Source organism: Enoplosus armatus, chromosome 5 (genome assembly GCF_043641665.1).
Source record: "Enoplosus armatus isolate fEnoArm2 chromosome 5, fEnoArm2.hap1, whole genome shotgun sequence".
In the NCBI taxonomy this organism is placed as follows: Eukaryota; Metazoa; Chordata; class Actinopteri; order Centrarchiformes; family Enoplosidae; genus Enoplosus; species Enoplosus armatus.
Genome location: NC_092184.1, coordinates 14,515,434 through 14,535,404, shown reverse-complemented (window position 1 = coordinate 14,535,404; position 19,971 = coordinate 14,515,434). Strand labels below are relative to the sequence as shown.

The following is a 19,971-nucleotide window of genomic DNA, read 5'->3' as shown; positions in this document are numbered from 1 at the left end:
AGACTCCACCAGAAAGCTCAACGTACGGAATTGAAAAAATTACTTATATAAATGCCATATCAGCATCAATTAAACTCCGCAATTTAGGAGTCGTTGGTGCTCTTTATGGTTTCCTGTCATCCTCTCCTGTAACTGTTTGCATGTCACCAGATAATGGAAACATGCAATGATTAGTTTTAACCTTGACGCACATTTGGATGGAAACGTACTTACAGCAGCCAGCATGGTGATTTGCGTTTGAAAAAAAAAAGAAGTGTGAAGGCAGATGGATGAATGAGAGCACAACACCGAGCTCGCTGTATAACATGGGGACTTTGCTGGCATCTACAGGGCATGTATGTGTGGGCATATTAGCTTGACAGGACCATTGTGGAGGCCTGGCATACAAACAAAGCCCATCTTTGTGGCGTCCGTGTGTTTTAGCTGCTGCTATCAGGCATGTTGCGCTGAAGAGCCTTTAGTGAGAGGCAGTGGTTTTGGAGGTGGTGGTGGGTGTGGTTAATGTTTCTCTTTCTCTCCACTTTGTACATTGCTCTGGACATATGCACTGTCATCTCCACACACACATTAATATTTGTACACTGTGTGGGTGGGGAATAACAATTCCACCTGTGCCCACGCTCATGTATGTCGTGTGTCTTTCTGTGTGTTTGTGTGTGTTGTGTGTGTTGTACTGTTTATATTTAGCTATGTAAAGGATTATAATAATGAGCATTTATGTGGGTGGTGGGTGGGATTTTCTGTCACATTGGCATGGACACTAATGACCTTAATCATGACCTAAACAACATCACCATGGTTACCTCCTACTCTCTGCAGGGAGCGGAGAGTGTGCAAATGTCTGGACCTATACATTATGCGTCACTTGATTACAGATCTACCGACACCCTTTGAAAGCAAGGCACCCATAGAGCTAGATTAGAAGGTATTACAGGTCAAATGTGTAAAATGTTCCCTCAAATGACCCTGGGTGTGGGGAACTACCGGTTTCTCTTCAGTGATGCTTTGGGATCTGCGTTTACATGTTTGACTTTATTTGTGTTAATGTCTACTTGTTCTGTTCCTTGTGTCATTGTTCAAGTCACCTCTAACCTCTCGTCGCTGTCATGTGAAAACCATGGATCTCCAAAACATCCACTTTTCGTAAGCAATTTTGGAGCTACGTGGTTTTTATGTGATAGTGCCGCTTTTTGTGTTGTTGTTATGTCATATTGCGGCAATTAAATACACAAGTGTGGACATGCATTAAGCTGCAGTTTCTGAATGCTGGTTCCATGAAAACTCACTGTGTTAAAGAAAAATCTTCCAACTTCTGTCTTTAAACACAGTCAATGCATTATTAAATGAATTTAGTTAGTAGTTAGTGTTATTTTCACTTCCTCTACCGTGTGTCGCGGTGCGGATTTTGACGATCATTGTTCCATTGAGGAAATATTAAGGCTTAAAGGACAAGTACTCTGGGCAGTATTTGATTGATTGACAGATGTCTCAGCCTGTCACATTCCATTTCTTGTCCTTGTTTTCCCCATCTCACTCCAACTCCTCCCCGTTTAACTGAATTAAATGTTTTTGGCTCCAGTGACTGACAGATACGGCAAAGACCAGCAAACCAAAATGCAGCTTTCAAAGCGTCCCTTCACAAAATTTGGGTGACATAACTGCTGCTTCGTCCAAATTTTTCTACAATCTATGTTTTGGAAAAATCTTTGGTTCTGCAAGTACGACTGGCAAAGAAGAACAAAGGGAATTTTATAATGAGAATAATTTCAAATTGCTGCGAAACATATGAAAACCATTTTGTTCTCAGAATGCACATTTTTTATTTCTTTTTAGCCACACACAGCGAAAATGGAACATGAAGAATAAAGCAGGACCAGATGTTACGGTGACATGAGAACAATTAGAGTGGTTAAAGTGATTGTCGCTGGCACTCACGGACATCAGAAATTATATAGTGGAATTTTATACTTGAAGCACTTGTTTTAGACGTACCAAAAGCCCAGTCAATAGTGTCCTATTGCCGGTCAATGTGCTGAACCAAAGTCAGGGGAATTTCATGCTAGCTCCACAGTCCTGAAACTCCACATGCACGCTTAATCTGCAAAGCCGCCCACTCCCCACTTTTCATCCACTTTCCGTTCACTAGCCTCTCTCACCACTCCCCAACACTCTCCCCAGAGCCTCACACACACTCTGCCAACTCTGGAGCACTAAGCTGAATTTACTGTAGCAAACACATGCTTAAACACATACATTTAATACACTCTTTAAAAAAGCAACAGTTTATTTAACCAAATCAGAGTGTGGGATAGCGTGTCTGTGCCTTATGTCCTGTCTTCAGTGCACAAACCGCAAATGCACAAACACAGCGAGCAGAACTCTGACTTGAAAGGACTGGTGTGATTGGGAGGAAAAAATGGTGAAGGAGAGTGCTGCAGAATGAAAAATCAGAAAAATGATGTAGGTTTGTGTGTGTGTCTAGCAGCTGGTTCTGGTCAGCTGACAGCTATTGCAGACTGTGATTTGTTGGGTGAGCTGGGCTGGGCTGAACCGTGCACAGCTGCAGTCAGTGTGTGTGTGTGTGTGTATTAGAGGAAGAGAGAGAGAGAGGGAAAGAAAGAGAGAGAGAGAGCCATGTAAGACTGCCAGTGTGTAAGCTCAGCAACAGCAACATTAGGAGCTGGAGACTGGGGTAGAGCAGTGCAGGAAAGACACAGAAAGCTTGCAAAGCAGGACTCATTGAGGTGAAGCAAGGCAGGGGAGGCTAGAGTAGGATGGAGTCTCAGTTATCCTACTGGGCTTGAACCAAGCACAGCACCGCTGGCCGGACCAGGGGCTGACTGGACTGGACTGAACTGGACTGTGTCATCAGGGCAGACAGTTGAGTTCAGGTTGACTGGGATAAACAAGGAACCTCAGTTCAGGTGAAGCCTATACTGCTGGACTGGATCAGGCTGGACTAGGAGACAGTGGATTATGGGTTGTTCGGCCAGTGTGGTCCTGCTCCTACGCTCAGTGGGCGGGGCCGACTGTGGCCACATGTGTTCGCGACAGGACCAGATGTCATTGGATGCTGCCACTCCCACCCTAGAGGGTTACACCACTACCACCTCACCTCTGACCATCATTGTAATGGTAACCAGCTCTAATGCACCTCCAACTCCCCATTAACATTCTACCTAATGCATGTGTGGGCAGGTAGAGGGGGCTACAGTATGTGGGTGTGGAGTAATTGTGTGCGCAATGACATCATGTTTGGATGTGCATGAATGTATGTTTATGTGCATTTTAGCCAGAGGTTAAAAGTCGGCAATTTTTACCATGTGTTTACACTTTATTTTCTTAGTTTTGTTTAGTTTTCTCTACATCTCTGCCTTTCCTTGTCAAATGGTCTCTTTTTTACTGGCTCTTTCTTTGTCTCTCTTGCTGAGGTTGATATATGGTCAATGATTGGGGCCTGGTTGTTTCCCTTCACAGCTGAGAGGCAGAAAGACGGAAATGGAGGGAGGAGAACAGAGGGGGGATGGTGGGGTCAGACATGAGGAATCTAGTTTCTGTGGGAAAAATCTGCTTTCTCTGCATATGGCCCACAGAGAAGATGATAAAAATAGCTATTCAAAGAGAACCATGAATAAGATGGTTTGATGAGAGTTGTTTGGCGGAGTGAATGAATGAGTGCATGACAGGATGAATGAGTGCATGAAGGAATCGATGAATGAATTACATAAACGTACATGTGTGTTTCTCCTTGCTGATTTTTCTTTTCAGTGCAGGGCTGCATGTCAGCCATCTGTTTGGTATCTGTATCCATTAGTGTTGGCCAGAATTTTTTTTTATTCCCAGAAAGACCCTGGTTTCTGTAAGCCCAGTGGAAAGATTTTTAGAGTTTTGGCAGGGTGGGATCTTTACAGTCGCCCCTTCTGTTTCTCCTTTCTTTCTTTTCCTCCATAAACCTCCCGTCTCTTCTGGTGTCGTTTTTTTTCTGATCTCTGTGGCAAACTACAGTTGTGATAGTTTACACTGCAAAGTCATGTTTGCCTGCTGATTCTTGTACTGTAAGTATAAGAGCATGTGCTGATATATTCAGGCCAGTCTGCACCAGAAACTAGAGCACTAATTCTACCTTTTGCTGATATAGCATGCGATATTTCCATGTCAGAGTAAGTGATTCATCAGTGCCAAGGTTTCTACACTTTTTACAGGCTTAAAAGACACTATAGCAATCATGTTGGGAATAGTCTTCTACTTTAAATGATTTAGTCACCTTATTAAAATAGAAAGATGGCACTTTTCTCAATAACTGTTTTTGCAGCACCGTTTAATGCTTTAAGATAGCGATCTGATATGTGATTCACCAGTTGGGATTTAGACTGTTGGCCTGGACACCTGGACAGTGTTACGTTTCAAAAGGTTTTGTGACATACAATTGCATTAGACACTCATGTAGGGAGTCAGGTTGATGGATTCTAGGAGAATCAAGCAAAAAGCTACAGCTGTGTGTCATCTGCATAAAAATGATGCATACAGACAGAGAATAGTAAAGGCCCAATATAGAGGCCTCGGGAACTCTGATGAGCTCATTCTCTTTTGAAGATGTGAATGAAACCAACTTGTCCTGACCCTGAAATTTCCACCCATTGTCTAAGATGTTCAATTAATTGATTGATCAGTAGTGTCTGAGTGGCAGAGCTGTGAGCTAAAATAACTGCCAGCTGCCAGCAGTGAGTCCTTCATAACATAAAGGCATAATGTAATAAAGTGCCACCTCCTGACTATGGTCAGGAAATTTCTTGAAAAGTTGATTTGTGGTCATGAAACTAATCATCTACAACAACTTTGGTCCATAGAAATGTTTGAAACTTGGTTTTCAGTTCTTCAACTCTGTTTGATCAAGAGAAGATGTCTTTAAAGGGTTCAATATACAGTGCATCCGGAAAGTATTCACGGCGCTTCACTTTTTCCACATTTTGTTATGTTACACCCTTATTCCAAAATGGATTAAATTAATTTTTTTCTTCAAAATTCTACACACAACACCCCATAATGACAATGTGAAAAAAGTTTTTTTGAAATTTTTGCAAATTTATTAAAAATAAAAAACTAAGAAATCACATGTACATAAGTATTCACAGCCTTTGCCATGAAGCTCAAAATTGAGCTCAGGTGCATCCTGTTTCCACTGATCATCCTTGAGATGTTTCTGCAGCTTAATTGGAGTCCACCTGTGGTAAATTCAGGTGATTGGACATGATTTGGAAAGGCACACACCTGTCCATATAAGGTCCCACAGTTGACAGTGCATGTCAGAGCACAAACCAAGCATGAAGTCAAAGGAATTGTCTGTAGACCTCCGAGACAGGATTGTCTCGAGGCACAAATCTGGGGAAGGTTACAGAAAAATTTCTGCTGCTTTGAAGGTCCCAATGAGCACAGTGGCCTCCATCATCCGTAAGTGGAAGAAGTTCGGAACCACCAGGACTTTTCCTAGAGCTGGCCGGCCATCTAAACTGAGTAATCGGGGGAGAAGGGCCTTAGTCAGGGAGGTGACCAAGAACCCGATGGTCACTCTGTCAGGGCTCCAGAGTTCCTCTGTGGAGAGAGGAGAACCTTCCAGAAGGACAACCATCTCTGCAGCAATCCACCAATCAGGCCTGTATGGTAGAGTGGCCAGACGGAAGCCACTCCTTAGTAAAAGGCACATAGCAGCCCGCCTGGAGTTTGCCAAAAGGCACCTGAAGGACTCTCAGACCATGAGAAACAAAATTCTCTGGTCTGATGAGACAAAGATTGAACTCTTTGGTGTGAATGCCAGGCGTCACGTTTGGAGGAAACCAGGCACCGCTCATCACCAGGCCAATACCATCCCTACAGTGAAGCATGGTGGTGGCAGCATCATGCTGTGGGGATGTTTTTCAGCGGCAGGAACTGGGAGACTAGTCAGGATAGAGGGAAAGATGAATGCAGCAAAGTACAGAGACATCCTGGATGAAAACCTGCTCCAGAGCGCTCTTGACCTCAGACTGGGGCGACGGTTTATCTTTCAGCAGGACAACGACCCTAAGCACACAGCCAAGATATCAAAGGAGTGGCTTCAGGACAACTCTGTGAATGTCCTTGAGTGGCCCAGCCAGAGCCCAGACTTGAATCCGATTGAACATCTCTGGAGAGATCTGAAAATGGCTGTGCACCGACGCTTCCCATCCAACCTGATGGAGCTTGAGAGGTGCTGCAAAGAGGAATGGGTGAAACTGCCCAAAGATAGGTGTGCCAAGCTTGTGGCATCATATTCAAAAAGACTTGAGGCTGTAATTGCTGCCAAAGGTGCATCAACAAAGTATTGAGCAAAGGCTGTGAATACTTATGTACATGTGATTTCTCAGGTTTTTTATTTTTAATAAATTTGCAAAAATCTCAAATAAACTTTTTTCACGTTGTCATTATGGGGTGTTGTGTGTAGAATTTTGAGGAAAAAAATGAATTTAATCCATTTTGGTATAAGGCTGCAACATAACAAAATGTGGAAAAAGTGAAGCGCTGTGAATACTTTCCGGATGCACTGTATTCAGTTTTAAACTGAGTGAGACTAGCACCACTGGCCAGTGTAGAAAATGTCAGGATAAAAGGTAAAACTACTTAAAAAAAATGACCTCTATTGGGAATTTAGCTGGAAGGATGTCAAAAGAGCCTTATTGTAACCATGGCTTCCATCAAGTACTCTCTGAAGAGTCTAAGGATATAGGGGTGTTAGGGGAAAAAATACAGACTCTGGGACAAACACATGCTCACAAGCCATGTCCCCTAGCTGTCAGACCCTCCATCTCTCTCACCAAGCTTGACACTCCTGACACTCTGCCTATTCGTTGGTCACCCTGTCACTGACACTGCGGTCAGGGAAAGAATGCAAATCCTCCCGTCTTTCTTTGGCTACTGTCAATCCTGTTTGGTGTTGACTTCTTGAGCGGCATTCGATAATGTGTTTTTGGTCGGTTAATTGGTTGTCGACAGGGTGTGTGCTTTCGGGAATTATTTATTTGTCCATTCACTGCCGATGAATGGTCTGCAGAATTACCTTCACACAGCTGAACGGACAGACTGAAATAGACGTGTTAAGTAGACAGCCACCACAAAAACAGTGCTGTGTGTGTGTTTTGGACAAAAGGCAAGAAAGTTAGAAAAAAAGTTGGGTTCACTGGCTTTTCACTTTTAACTCAACACGTCAAATTGGCCCTACAAAAGTGGGGAACGCTGGTTTTCATCAGAGGAGTGACTTCTCTTAGAAGTATGAATCCCCATTAGTCCCACTGTGTCTCTCCTCAGACCCTGTATCGCTCTCATGATGTAAAGCAGATGGCTTCTGTCTGGTTTCTTCTCCCCTCTGCTGTCTCAGCTGTCTCTGTCCCCCTCTCTCCCCCTTTCTGTCCCTGTCTCTATACTCCCTATCACTCTTTCACACTCTTTCTTTACTTCCACACTCCCCTTCTCTTCCTTACATCTTTCCCTTTAGGGGATGATAAGCCCTTAAATCTGTGCTTGAGAATGACACCGACCAGCTTGTGCACACAATGTGCAAAGATGTGAACCCTGTGATTTCTCTCCATCTTTGTCTTAATCATTTCCCAACTTAGATTTATTCTGCTCTTCTTTTTTTCTTCTGAACAGTTATGCTGGAGGAAAGCCATGCTGTGAGCCACCAGTCTAGTGCTCTATTTGTGCCCTCCACACAGCTGTAGTTTACCAACATCAACACCCACTCTATCTCACCCCTGCTAAGAGGGAGGGAGAGAGGGAGGGAGAGAAAACAGAGGAGCAGGGGGACTGAAGGAGAGATGTTAAAAGAGATGTTTAATAGGGTGAGAACAAGGGAGCAGAGAGACAGAGGGAGAATCAAAGGAAGAAGAAATAAAGGAGTACGCTGCTGAGGATGTTTGATGAAATGAGGAAGCGATAGGAGGGGATGAGAGGGAGGACTGGAGGGATGGAGCCAGCTGAGGCAGCTGGTGCAGAACAGAGGATGGATGGAGGGAGCGAAAGAGTGAAAGAAGAGGAGGGAGGTTGAGCTGCTGATGTTAAATAGGCTTGAAGGAGTGCAGGGCTAAGAGCGTAATTATGATTCACTGTTTCAGATGCGAAACATCAAATACTTATTAACGGTTATTAGATTGGGAAAACATACAGTAGATTAAGATTAATGCTTTGCTTAGAAGTGTCTTGTCCTGGTAGACTTGCAGGGTCATGTTGTTGTTTCACTCCCTCGTGAACATCAGAGTTGCAGTCATGAGACAGACTGTAGTGTCATTTCTGCTGAAACACAAAGTGACCCTACTAGTCACACTACTGCCATTAACTGACGTGAGCTTGACATACTATAAACTATAGCATGTGCTATTACACTTAAAAGATGGAGTGTGGAGAGGAATGAACAGCTTCAGATTAGTAATGAATCACTTCTGAATTACTAATCACAAATGCTTTAAAGGCTCAGTACACACAAACCCCCCAACATATTTTCTCACTTAGTACTTACATGAGATTGCCGTCTAACCCTAACCCCAATACAAGTGAGATGAATTTAATTTAATTTGTTGCACAGATGTTGCTGTAAACAGTTTGAATAGGAACTACTTTCCACCAAAGAAATAGCCCCTATATGAAAACTGTTGACAGCGTGTTCTGTAGATTATCCCGAGTGAAACAACGATGCTGTTTCTAGAAAGAATTTCAAACAAACAGTTATTTTTCAGTGTTGTGAGCACCGCAAATGAAATACCATTCAGCTGCATTGGGGTGGAAGCATAAAATTCACCTAATTACAAAATATGGGCATGAATCAAACAAAAATCTGCATGTCCCAACCACAAGAGGGAAGTGATACAATATGTGTGTTCTCCTTTGAAATATGAGTGAATTGACCCTTGATTGTGTCACTTTAATCCCTCAGTGCTCCCAAAAAGCCTAATGGCTGTGCCTTATGTAATGTGTTACCAGCAGGTGTAGCAGTTTGTGTTGTATCGTCAGGAGTTGTTTCCTCTTGTACTTCTCTCTGGGGAAGTGAGTGTCTGTGTGGGGAAGTGAGTGTCTGTGTGGGCAAACATGGATTTAAAAGTTGTGTGTTTATGTTGTGTTATGTTGTATCAGTGGATACCTCCTGTATGTTTTTTTATTTTGTATATGTTTTTTTCATGTGTACAGCGTGTTGCAGACAGTCATGTAGGAGGAGATGGAGGACAGGTTAGCCTTAGAACAGGAAGTTGATGAATTTGCATGTTAGTTCATATGTTTGTGTGCATGTGTGGGCTGATGGTGTGCTATTGATAACTTTGGACAGAAGAAGATAAGATGCTGAGAGTTTGACTTTGAGTGCGTGTGAGTACATGATTGTGCTTAACTGCAGAGATGGGTCGTCCGTTATTGTGTCTGTTTGTACGGTTAGTAATGTGGAGTGTAAAAACATTGATTGTCTGTAAGCTGTTTGTTCAGTAAAGATAACAGTGTCTTACGTTGTCTCGCTGAATTGTCAGAAAGTGAAAGCATTGAGAATGTGATGTGTAGAAACTGGAGCGCCTGATTGGTTTGTTTCTCGTTTACTGGGGATTTTCTGTGTGTGGGTGTGGTTGCGTATGCTGAAGTGTGTGTGTTAGACATCAAACATCAACTTCCTCTACATCCACGTGCACTGACACAAACTCATGAATCCACTCAGTGTTAGTTCTGCTTCTGATAGAGCGCATGTCTGCGACGTGTGTTTTGTTTAGTTCACTTTTAATTTAGCTTCAACCGTTTTTCATCAGGTCGTGCTGCTGATTTTTTTCTGTAATACTGCACACACTCGCTCGCACACTTGATTCTGCTCGCCATGAGCTTCAGGAGCAAAATCACCTTCAGGAAGAGACTAAAGAGCAAACGAGTGCGATCGGATTTCAACCGGCTGAGTATTGTATGTATTCTCTTTCTGTCTCTGCTAGTTGTTACATCAAGTGACACTCACGCCGCACAAGTATTTATTGACTATCACATGACTGTAGTTGACTGTCAGTGACTTACAGGTGTTTACATGCTGTCAGTCATAGTCATTGTTGTGATTTATACAGCTTTAATGATTATAGACCACAGTCTATGGCCATTATATTGTAGTGTTTTATGATGTTTAGGTGCTTCATTTCCTCCTCTTTTGAAGATTTGTTTGTTCCACTACATTGAGCCAGGCTCTGTGACAGGAAGAGCCAGATAGAAGAGAAGAGCTTTGAAGTTGACAGATTAAATGATGTGCGTGTTAATGATACACACCTAGCAGAGCTAATACTACATTACTCTATATCTGTCAGATGTCAGCTCACGAGGGGAAAGCCAGACTTTCCCCTGAAACATTTACTCTGACGTCACATGGGTGAGGGTAGAGTCACAATGCACAAATGAAAACCTCAAGCTTAATCTACTCACCTGCCTTTGGTTTCCTATTTATGTTAGAATCTTATGTCATTTATCTGCTCATACGCACATGTTAAATAATTTTGGTTTAACCATTAGTTATTAGGGCTACAACTAATGATTATTTCCATTATAGATTAATTATTTAATCATTGATTAATTGTTTGTCTAAAAGCATCTTCTATTGTGATTTACTTGACAACTTGACAGTTGGGTTGAGATCTGGTATCTTTGTAGGCCACAGCACATGATTCACATCTATTTGGTAGACGCCAAACATTACAATGTCACGTTTCACTCATTTATTCAGGTTTTTTCTTTAATTTGACCCATCACGATTTATCAGAGACCAAGCTGACACCTTCAAACTGCTCGTTTCATCCAACATAAAAGGTTAATCAATTATCACGATGGCATGTTGACAAATTGTGTTGACAATTAATTTGGCAATCAATCAATCAATACAATTAAACTGAACAGGCACAAGGAACAAAGAACTCAAAAATAACACTCTAGATGAACTGTGACTATATTGTAGGCCTGGACAGAGTGTAAATCATGCTGACAGTGTAAATCAGCATACATACAGTATAGTGTAATACTGCATGTAATATTAACAGTATATAGTATGGGTGGTAAGGGCTATACTTAGACAGAGGGCTGCCCTAAAACATAGATCTCCTTCAGTTGAGTTGCTTTTCTCCTCTGTGCTTTCTCTTGGTTGTGTGAGGCCTGTTCTGACTGTTGAGGTAGCTGTGGTGGGTAAAAGCCCCGGTCTGCACTGCATGTCGTGTGAACCAAACCAAACATCATTACTTCCTCTGCCTTCCTCACCACAGCCGGCTTCAGCTCTCATTTTGCTGCTGTTGCTATTCTTTGAGTGACAGAAGTAATTTGCCATTGTCCTCTAGCTGTAAAATACATGTTTAAAATGTTTTTTTTTGTGTGTGACTCTTTGACCAGTTACATTATCCTTCAACATCGTTTTACGTCTGTTTGAGAAAAGAGAAAGTTAGTGTGTAACGGATTGTTTAGCCTGAAGTGCATCAAGTTCTAGTTTGGTGGTGTATGCACCGAGCGTGGGGTTTGGAGGTGTGTTGGTGACTCTTGTATGTGGTGTTATAAACAGTCAGTTTAAGTTGGTCTGGTTGCTTGTTGAAGTTTTCACTTACTGAGAATAAAATCCACCGGTATCATGTTGTGTGTCCAGTTAAATGAAGCTGTCTCTAAAGTATCTAATGTTTCTCATACTAGTTGTTCTGTGTGGTGTCTCACAGCCTCACTTCAACTGAAGTGCTACTTCCTCTGTGATTCTTTTCGGTCCTAATGATGTCATGTCACAGGAAATGTCATGATCATAACTGTATCTGTCATGGATACTGCTTTAAATAAAATCTTTATGCTGTAAGATCAGTGTGGTTCATGAACACAAATGTAAAAAACATTATACTATATTGTCTTTTTTTCTGCTTTCACAATATCTGGTTATAGATTTGTGTAATAGACAGTTTATAGCTTTTAGAAGGGTTTTCAATATCGGAGCCAAAACATTACTTTTTTGATACTTCATTTACAAACTGCTCACTTTATAAGTGTTAGATAAAGACATCTCCATAGATAGAATATAGTCCAAAGTTAGAAAGGTTTACTAATCAGGAAGTATTTGATCAATTTGACCAAGCAACTTTCAATACTTGACACTTTTCACTACCTATCGTATTGTATCATCGTATATCTCACTATAACTTATTGTTTTGTATCGTATTGGGGTTTGATACCCAACAACAAGTGAACACTAATCCAATGTCTTTGTGTTTCCATTTGCAGCAGGAGAAGCCGAAGCTGATCGATCCTCTTGACTATGAGACTGTCATCTTTGAACTGGGGGACGAGTTGAAGGAGGACCCTCTCAGAGACCTGCTCCTGTTCCCTGACAATGATCTCTCGGTAAGTGTGTGTGTGTGTGTGTGTGTGTGTGTGTGTGTGTGTGTGTGATGGCCTGATGGTTCAGTGGTTAATGGAGTCAGAACAAAAAGGTTCTTGGTTTAATCTGAATCCTGCGTGTTCTGAATTGAGTTATTTATCGATTCATTGCAAGCTACCAGAGGCTGACGTGACATGTATTTTTCTGGGATTGTTTTTGCCTTTATCAGTGTACAGAACAGGGGGGATGACATGCAACAAAGGTCCACAGCCAGGCTCAAACTGGGGACGCTGAGACGACGTTATCAGTGTCTTAAGTAGTGTTCATGCCATGGATGTTACTTGCTTTGTTCCATTATGGGAACTTTTTAAGGCACTATGTTGTGCATAAATTTACTCAAACTTTCTCTGAATTAAGTAAAAGTAAAATTGCGGACAGTAAATGTAGCACACTATATAGTAGATAGGGAGTGGTTTTGGACACAATCCAAGTTGTCAGTTCTTAATTTGACAATGATACATTTTTGTTTAAAATGCAACATGTGATATCTTTTATCCAGCCCAACATGAGACACTTATTCACACTAATCATGCACGTTAAGCATTGCAGTCTTTTCATTACAGTCAACAATTTATTCTCGCCGGCTCCCTTCAGCTCTTTGTTTATTAGTACTTTCATTACTGTGCTAATGTGTTTCTGCACACGCAGATCCCCTGCACATTAAGATGACCTGCTCGTGGTAAAGGGAAACGTTTGCTTGCAGAGTTGTAGCTTTAATGCATAGCTCTGCTGGTTCCCAGCTCTGTCTGGCTACAACACAATCTCCTCTGATTTTCTTTGTCTCTGCAGCCTACAGTCAATTTCCATAATTGTAAGTGAAAGTGGCTTGGCAGAGTATTGCTAATGCACAAAAGGCATTTACTAGATCTGCTTCATTGCCAGTTGGTTATTGAGCTCAGCCCTCTAGCCAGCTGATTGTATAAATCAATGTCTGTCTCTGTTCACACACAAAGATCTTTAGTGCTGACTTGTTTTCATTCCCATTCTGCACAGTCACTTAAATATTGGTTGTTGATTTTATGTTTCATGGATCATAAAATATACTTTATATAATTAAAGATGCATGATTCAAAAGTTTGTTTTGTAGTTGTAGGTCTAAACACTGCTGAGAAAGGGAATACTTATTAAGAGATTTGACTTGAATTATTCATCTTCACGGCAATAAAGCTGGCCAGAAACGATTTCGAGAAGAAGGAATGAATGAATATTTCATCAATACGCTGGATAACTTTCTGCATGTCCTCTCAAATCATCACTCATGAGGTGTTAATATATAAGCCATAAAGCATGACAAGGAGTCCTGATGAGGGGAGACAAGACTAAGAGTACAGTCATGTCTATGGTTCTGTGAGGCTGCCCAACGGTGCTTCAAGCATGCCAACATGCTCATAATGACAATGTTGGCATGTTAACGTTTACCATGTTCATCATCCTAGTTTAGCTTGTTAGCATGCTAGCATTTGCCAATTAGAAGTAAACACAAAGACCACTGAGGCTGATGGGAATGTCATTAGTTTTGCAGGTATTTATAAACCAAAGCACTGGAGAAAGGGACATTTTTGACCTGCTGGTAGCGCTTGATGAAAAGTAATGGGATCACAAAAGTGATTAGGATACATCCTCTAGGGACCATGAATGTCTGTACAACATTTCATGGCAATCCATCAATCCATTTTTGTATTGCCGAGATATTAGGCCCAGTTCATTGTTTCACACAGTATATGAGGATACTGCATTATAGGCTGTTTCCACCATTCATTGCTCAGTTGAATTAGTGAGAGTTAACTGACAATGTGGTGAGAAGTACCAGTTTTGCCATTGTGATTATCTGCAGTTTAATATACAGATGGGTGACAGTATAAAGGGAGAACAACAATTTAAAGCAAATATTAGGAACGTGTTGTGTCACCACGAGCCTCCAGAACAGCTTGAATGCTCCTTGGCATAGATTCTTGGGATGAACACTGTTTGTCCATTTGGTGTTTTGATGATAGCGATGGAGAGCGCCGTCTAACATGTCAGTCTAAAGAAAATCTAAATTGTTCAGTTTACATGTCCGTCCGTCCTGGAAGAGGGATCCCTCCTCTGTTGCTCCTTCCTTTCCTTCCTTTCTTCCATTTTTTTTCTTCATTAAAGGGTGTTTTCGGGGAGAATCTAGGGTCTAAGGATAGAGGGTGTTGTATGCTGTACAGATTTTAAAGCCTCTTGAGGCTTTACTTGACAACTTGAGATCTGGTGTCTTTGAAAGCCACAGCACATGATTCACATCTAGACACCAAACCATTACAATGTCACATTTCTCCACTCATTCATTCAGGTTTTTTCTTTAATTTGTCGTCAATCTGTACAATGTGTTTTGATTTAGAACAACTATTGAACTATGTAAAAGTATATATAGAAAGAAGCATTTTCAATAGCCATGGTGTTTTTATTACCTGTGACCCTGAACAGAGTAATTAGCTTAGAAAATAGACAGATGGATGATTTCCTTTTAACAATAATCAGTGTTTCCCCCAGGAGATCTGCCACCCAGATCCTTACACATCTTGTCTCAAGATCAGTTTAGTTAGTAGATGACAGCCTAAACAACACCCACAATTATCGGATGTGGCATTTGCTTTGTGAAATAGCACCTCTGCTCTTTTCCCCGGTGGTTAATGTTTTATCTCGATAAAGTATATTATTTGTATGTGATTGGAGGTGTTCTTTTTATTTCACCCCTCTATGAAACATATCAAAATAATTGTGTTTCCTGTCATGTTAACAGTCCCTTCTCGATCCTTTTATCCGTCCAGGTATCCACTGTGCCTCAGGAGAGTCGGACTCTCAAGTCAACTGTTCCAGAGGGGGCAGAACTACAGGCTGAATGTCTGCTGGTCAGACAGGTGAGGCATTAGTGTGTGTGTGTGTTTGTGTTTGCCCACATGTGTCTTTGTGTGCACAAGACTGAACTGAAGCCACTGTAGTTTGGAATTGAGAAAGGTTTCGGTTGGTGGTGGATGTCATTGACATCATGGTACCGGTGGAGCGGTTTTACCATGCCTCTAAAATAAACCAGATGTGTGTGTGCATATCTTGATCTGTATATGTGTGTGTGTGTGTGTGTGTGTGTGTGTGTGTGTGTGTGTGTGTGTGTGTGTAGGCTAGAGCTATCAGGGCTCATTTCAGATCGACCAGCCATAATCTCAAGGGCTCAGCGGAGAAATAATATCTGAGTAGATGGAAACTCCCCAGACAGTACAGTCACAGCTCACTGGAGACTTAGCGTGGTTGTCTGGCTCTCTCTCTCTCTCTCTGTGTGTGTGTGTGTGTGTGTGTCTGCTGTCCTGTCTGAGGTTGATATAGTAGCTGATAATATGTTTGGTCTGTTTATAATTTGTGACATTGTTAACAAAAGATTAAGATCGCTCTAAACAAATGGATTAAAGAGAACAGCGACACGGGAGGATGTGAAACTGGCCTCCAGTCTTTGACTTGTGTATGTACAATACAAAGTAAAAGTACACACCCTGTGAGAGTACCATTTCAACCCCTGAGACCGACAAGTAAGCTATAAAGATGTAAAGATATTTTTATTTGCAGACTCCTTGGGGACAGAGTCTTAATTCAGTTCCCTTTATAATTTAAATAATCTAATGACGAATCCCAGCCTGCACATCAGTAACTAGGCCTCAGGAGAGCTGCGGTAGCTTTCTTCATTGTCTGCACGCTCTCCAGCTGCCCCAGGTCCAAATTTCGCAGAGAGGCCATCATTCTGTAAAGTTAATATTTAATCATATTCACCCTAATCTCCATCCTCTCCCCCAGGCCTGTAAGTACTACAACTCTGAGCTAAATGTGGTCCAGTTCAAGTATGACGACTACGCTGGAGACTACCGCCTGCTGCCCAGGTAATACACTTGGACATCTCTTTATAACCCTGTCTTCTGCGTCTCCTGCATGGGATTTAAAGGAATACTTCATCATTTGGGCGAATACACTTTAATTTTTTGCCGAGAGGTAGATGAGAAGATTGACACCACTTGAACATCTGTATGCTCTATATGAAGCTACGTCCAGGAGATGGTTAGCTTATCTTAGCACAAGCTAGTGGAAATGGCTAACCTGGATTATGTGTGCGAGACTGCTTCTTGGCCAGGCACAGCGACTTTGTTGTCATCACCTTGAGGTTGGCAGACAACCAGTGGAGACACCAGGGAGTCACTACACCCAGTCAAGAAATAGTCCGACACAAACCACACTGTGATTTTTGCACTGATTAAACCAACAAGAAGTAATGTGTCTATTAGGGAGCTTGAGAGGTGCTAGTACTGTAGGTGGATTTTGTTACATTTGGACACAAGCCAGGCTAACTATTCCCCCCTCTCTCCAGTCTTTGTGCTAAAATAAAACTGTTTTGTAGAAAAATGTGTTATAGTTAGTGTATTTCTTTGGATTTTGTATCAGTACCAAAACTCGGTGTTGTAGAGAGTATTTTCAGCCCTTGGTTCTTAGTGTTTCCTTTGCTGTTTCCTTTAGTTTTATTTATACATTGTTTTGCAATGTATGATGAAGTGGAAATTTAAAAACTTGTTTGTTTGACTTCCTGAGTTGATTAAAGACATGCAGAAGTAGCCGCTAACATTATGGTTAACCACAATTATTTACTCTAAGGTGGGAGGTCATTAACAAGAACATGATGGTGATGTTGAGTGAGACAGAAGTAAGACTGAGGACATTCCACTTGAACAAACGTTAACTTTCAGTGCTCCCTCGATCCTTTTTTTAAATGTCAGTCATCCAGTCAGTCGTTTATTTAAATCAAGCTGTCAGTCAGTCAACTGGAGTCTGTCGGGTCCCCGTGAGACTGACCCGGAGCAGCCCTGCAGTTACTGCTCTCAACCACAGGAATGTCCCTCTTCTGTCCCATGGGTTGCCACTGTATTCTTTCAGTCAGTTCACATAACCTCTGAACTGACAACCAGGATGAACCATAAAGTAAGATGCAGCTTAAACACAAGTTAGAGCACAATCATACCAACTTTATTTGTCTCTTCCTAGCTGTGGAATTAGCATAAACACACAAACACTACTCTAATATTGTTTGTTTAGAAGGCTAACAAGCTAACCGACCATAAACTGTAGGCTCACATAGTGAAATACACCAGGGAAACCATAGGACAATGGGAATCTACAGCTACTGTATATGTGTGGTTGTCACCACTGTGATTAAGTGGAGTGATCTTCATCTGTGAAGCCAATATTAGCATTCTTCTGTCAGTGGCCAGCCCATAATCACCAGAAATCTTCTAAACATAGTCCCCTTAAGGGATTTTTTCAGACAGCTTTTCAACTGTGTGACTTTTAGCAGAGGGTGGTTTCAGTGTTATCCTCCACAGACTGCAGCCGAGCTGTCTGCAGCTCACAGCACACACACAAAGGCATTTTATCCCATGGCTCGCACACAATGACGGGTCAGCCTGTGAAATCAGTGGAGCGGGATCAAGCGAGGACTACCTATTGTTGACTCCTGACAGAGAAAGATGGAGCAGAGTCAGCCACCCACAGTCCTTTGCACCACTCAGATAGAGTGGATTAATTAAATTCCTGAAAATAATAATCAATATATTCCATTATCAGAGTTCTTCTGGTCTTTCCCCATTCCTTTGTAGGAAACTGTACAAGGCAGAGAAGCTGCCATCCCATTCTTTTGAGATTGACTATGAGGATGTGGACAAGGATGAGGTTAGTAATGACCATCTTCTGACAAATGCTTTTAGAATGAATGCATTACATGACGGATACATCCTGAGCCTCATGTTTAAATTAGTTTATCGCAGCCTTAAAGCTGTTAAATATACTTTGCAAGAGCAGTTAGCTCATTACAGGTCAGTGGGACATTGTTTATGAACATAATTTAACTGTCAAAGAGTCTCGGAAAGTCTCCTGTTCGCCATTGATCATCTGTTCCTCTGTGTCAGAGGGATGAATGGAAAGCTGAACTATAACTGACCATATTTGTGTTTTACAGGATACCACCTCGCTGTCCTCGTCCAAAGGAGGAGGGGGAGGAGGTGGAGGAGGAGGAGGGGGAGGGATCGGTGTGTTTCGGTCAGGCTGGCTCTACAAAGGGAACTTTAACAGCACTGTCAACAATAGCATCACTGTTCGGGTGAGGAAATGTCTGATGCTCTCCCTTTTCATGCGCACACACATTTCGTCTGTCTTGGTTTTTCACCCCCAACCCTCAGAGGTTCCCCTGTTTTTAGTTAAAATGTTTGACCTTGCTCTCTGACCTGGTAAACTTAGTTTGACTCCTTTCAATGACACATTTTTCCCAGAATTAGTTCGTCACCATCTACATTATTGTTTGTAAAGATTTCTTGAACCTCTTTCTATCTGTGCAGTCATTCAAGAGGAGATATTTTCAGCTCACCCAGCTGACAGATAACTCCTACATCATGAACTTCTACAAAGACGAGAAGATATCCAAGGAACCCAAAGGGTGCATCTTCCTTGACTCGTGCACTGGTGTGGTACAGGTGGGTTTTAAAGCATTCATATACGTAAGAGCGCAACACAGTATATATACTATATAATAAATATGTAGACTTGTATATTTAGAGTGATATAAGGAGGCTTTTCAGGCTCCGTTCCTTACAAAACTGTTGCACACTACCACAAAAGAAGAAGGTGCTGGATACAAAAAGCAGCAAAGAAGAAACTGCACTGTACCTGACCTTCATCAGAGGGATGCTCTCCCTCTATAAACAAAACTCAGTCGCAGGATGTAAGTAGGAAGTAAAAAGAAGTGACATTTAACTTTAGCTGAGCAAGTATTATCTTTTATGAGGAGACATTGTGTTTTATAATTGTACTGCTGTAAAATGTGGCTCATAGTTTGATAATGTAGGGCATGATGACACTGCATGCCCCTTTCAATATATTATTATTTTAGAAATGTTTTACTCACCCAGTGACTGACAAACCCCATGGATATAATGTTTATGTCCCTGCATGCAGTTTAAAGACAGTTGTCTAGCTTAATTTACAGTAATTGCTGGATGTGGGTTTGGGAGTTGCAGCTTCCTCTTTGTTACAAGGACCACAATGGAAATAAGCCCTTAGATTTATTGTGTTTTTATCCTCTGCAATGTAATCATAAGTGTATGCAGTCTTGTATTTCCTTTTATTATTGTCAAATAAATCCATATATCTCTCTAAAGGTAAAGTAGACTGTTAAGACTTCTCCAAAGATGGATTGTACATTTAACAAAAGAAAAATGTAAAGTTCAATTAAAAAGGAAACTTACATAGGACTTCCTGTTTACAAGTACCCACAACCATGGCTGTATTTTGTAATAACTTCCAAACTATCACTTTATTGTTATGATTTAATATGTCCTTGTAAAAAAACAGCAGGCTTTATGATATTTTTCTTCTTTTTAGAGGGGGTTTCTTCATCCAGACACTAAACTAAGCTAGGCTAAGTTCATGATTCATGTGTAAGAAGGAGTCAAATTTTCCAAAAACCAAACCAAGTTCTGGTTTTGTTGTGTAACCACATTCTCCCTTCCATCCAT

The 19,971-nt window shown here is 41.5% G+C and overlaps 1 protein-coding gene across 2 annotated transcripts in view; it reads left to right on the top strand.

Annotated features, from left to right (window-relative positions):
* The first annotated feature begins 2,976 nt into the window (after nucleotides 1-2,976).
* The window catches only part of dock10 (dedicator of cytokinesis 10), a 42,557-nt gene continuing 25,562 nt past the window's right edge, over nucleotides 2,977-19,971 (top strand). For both annotated transcript variants that reach the window (XM_070906255.1, XM_070906254.1), the window contains exons 1-7: nucleotides 2,977-3,135; nucleotides 12,253-12,372; nucleotides 15,205-15,294; nucleotides 16,217-16,299; nucleotides 18,061-18,133; nucleotides 18,420-18,560; nucleotides 18,796-18,930. In XM_070906255.1, the coding sequence (XP_070762356.1) occupies nucleotides 2,977-3,135; nucleotides 12,253-12,372; nucleotides 15,205-15,294; nucleotides 16,217-16,299; nucleotides 18,061-18,133; nucleotides 18,420-18,560; nucleotides 18,796-18,930 (801 nt within the window). The remainder of the gene's footprint in view (nucleotides 3,136-12,252; nucleotides 12,373-15,204; nucleotides 15,295-16,216; nucleotides 16,300-18,060; nucleotides 18,134-18,419; nucleotides 18,561-18,795; nucleotides 18,931-19,971) is intronic.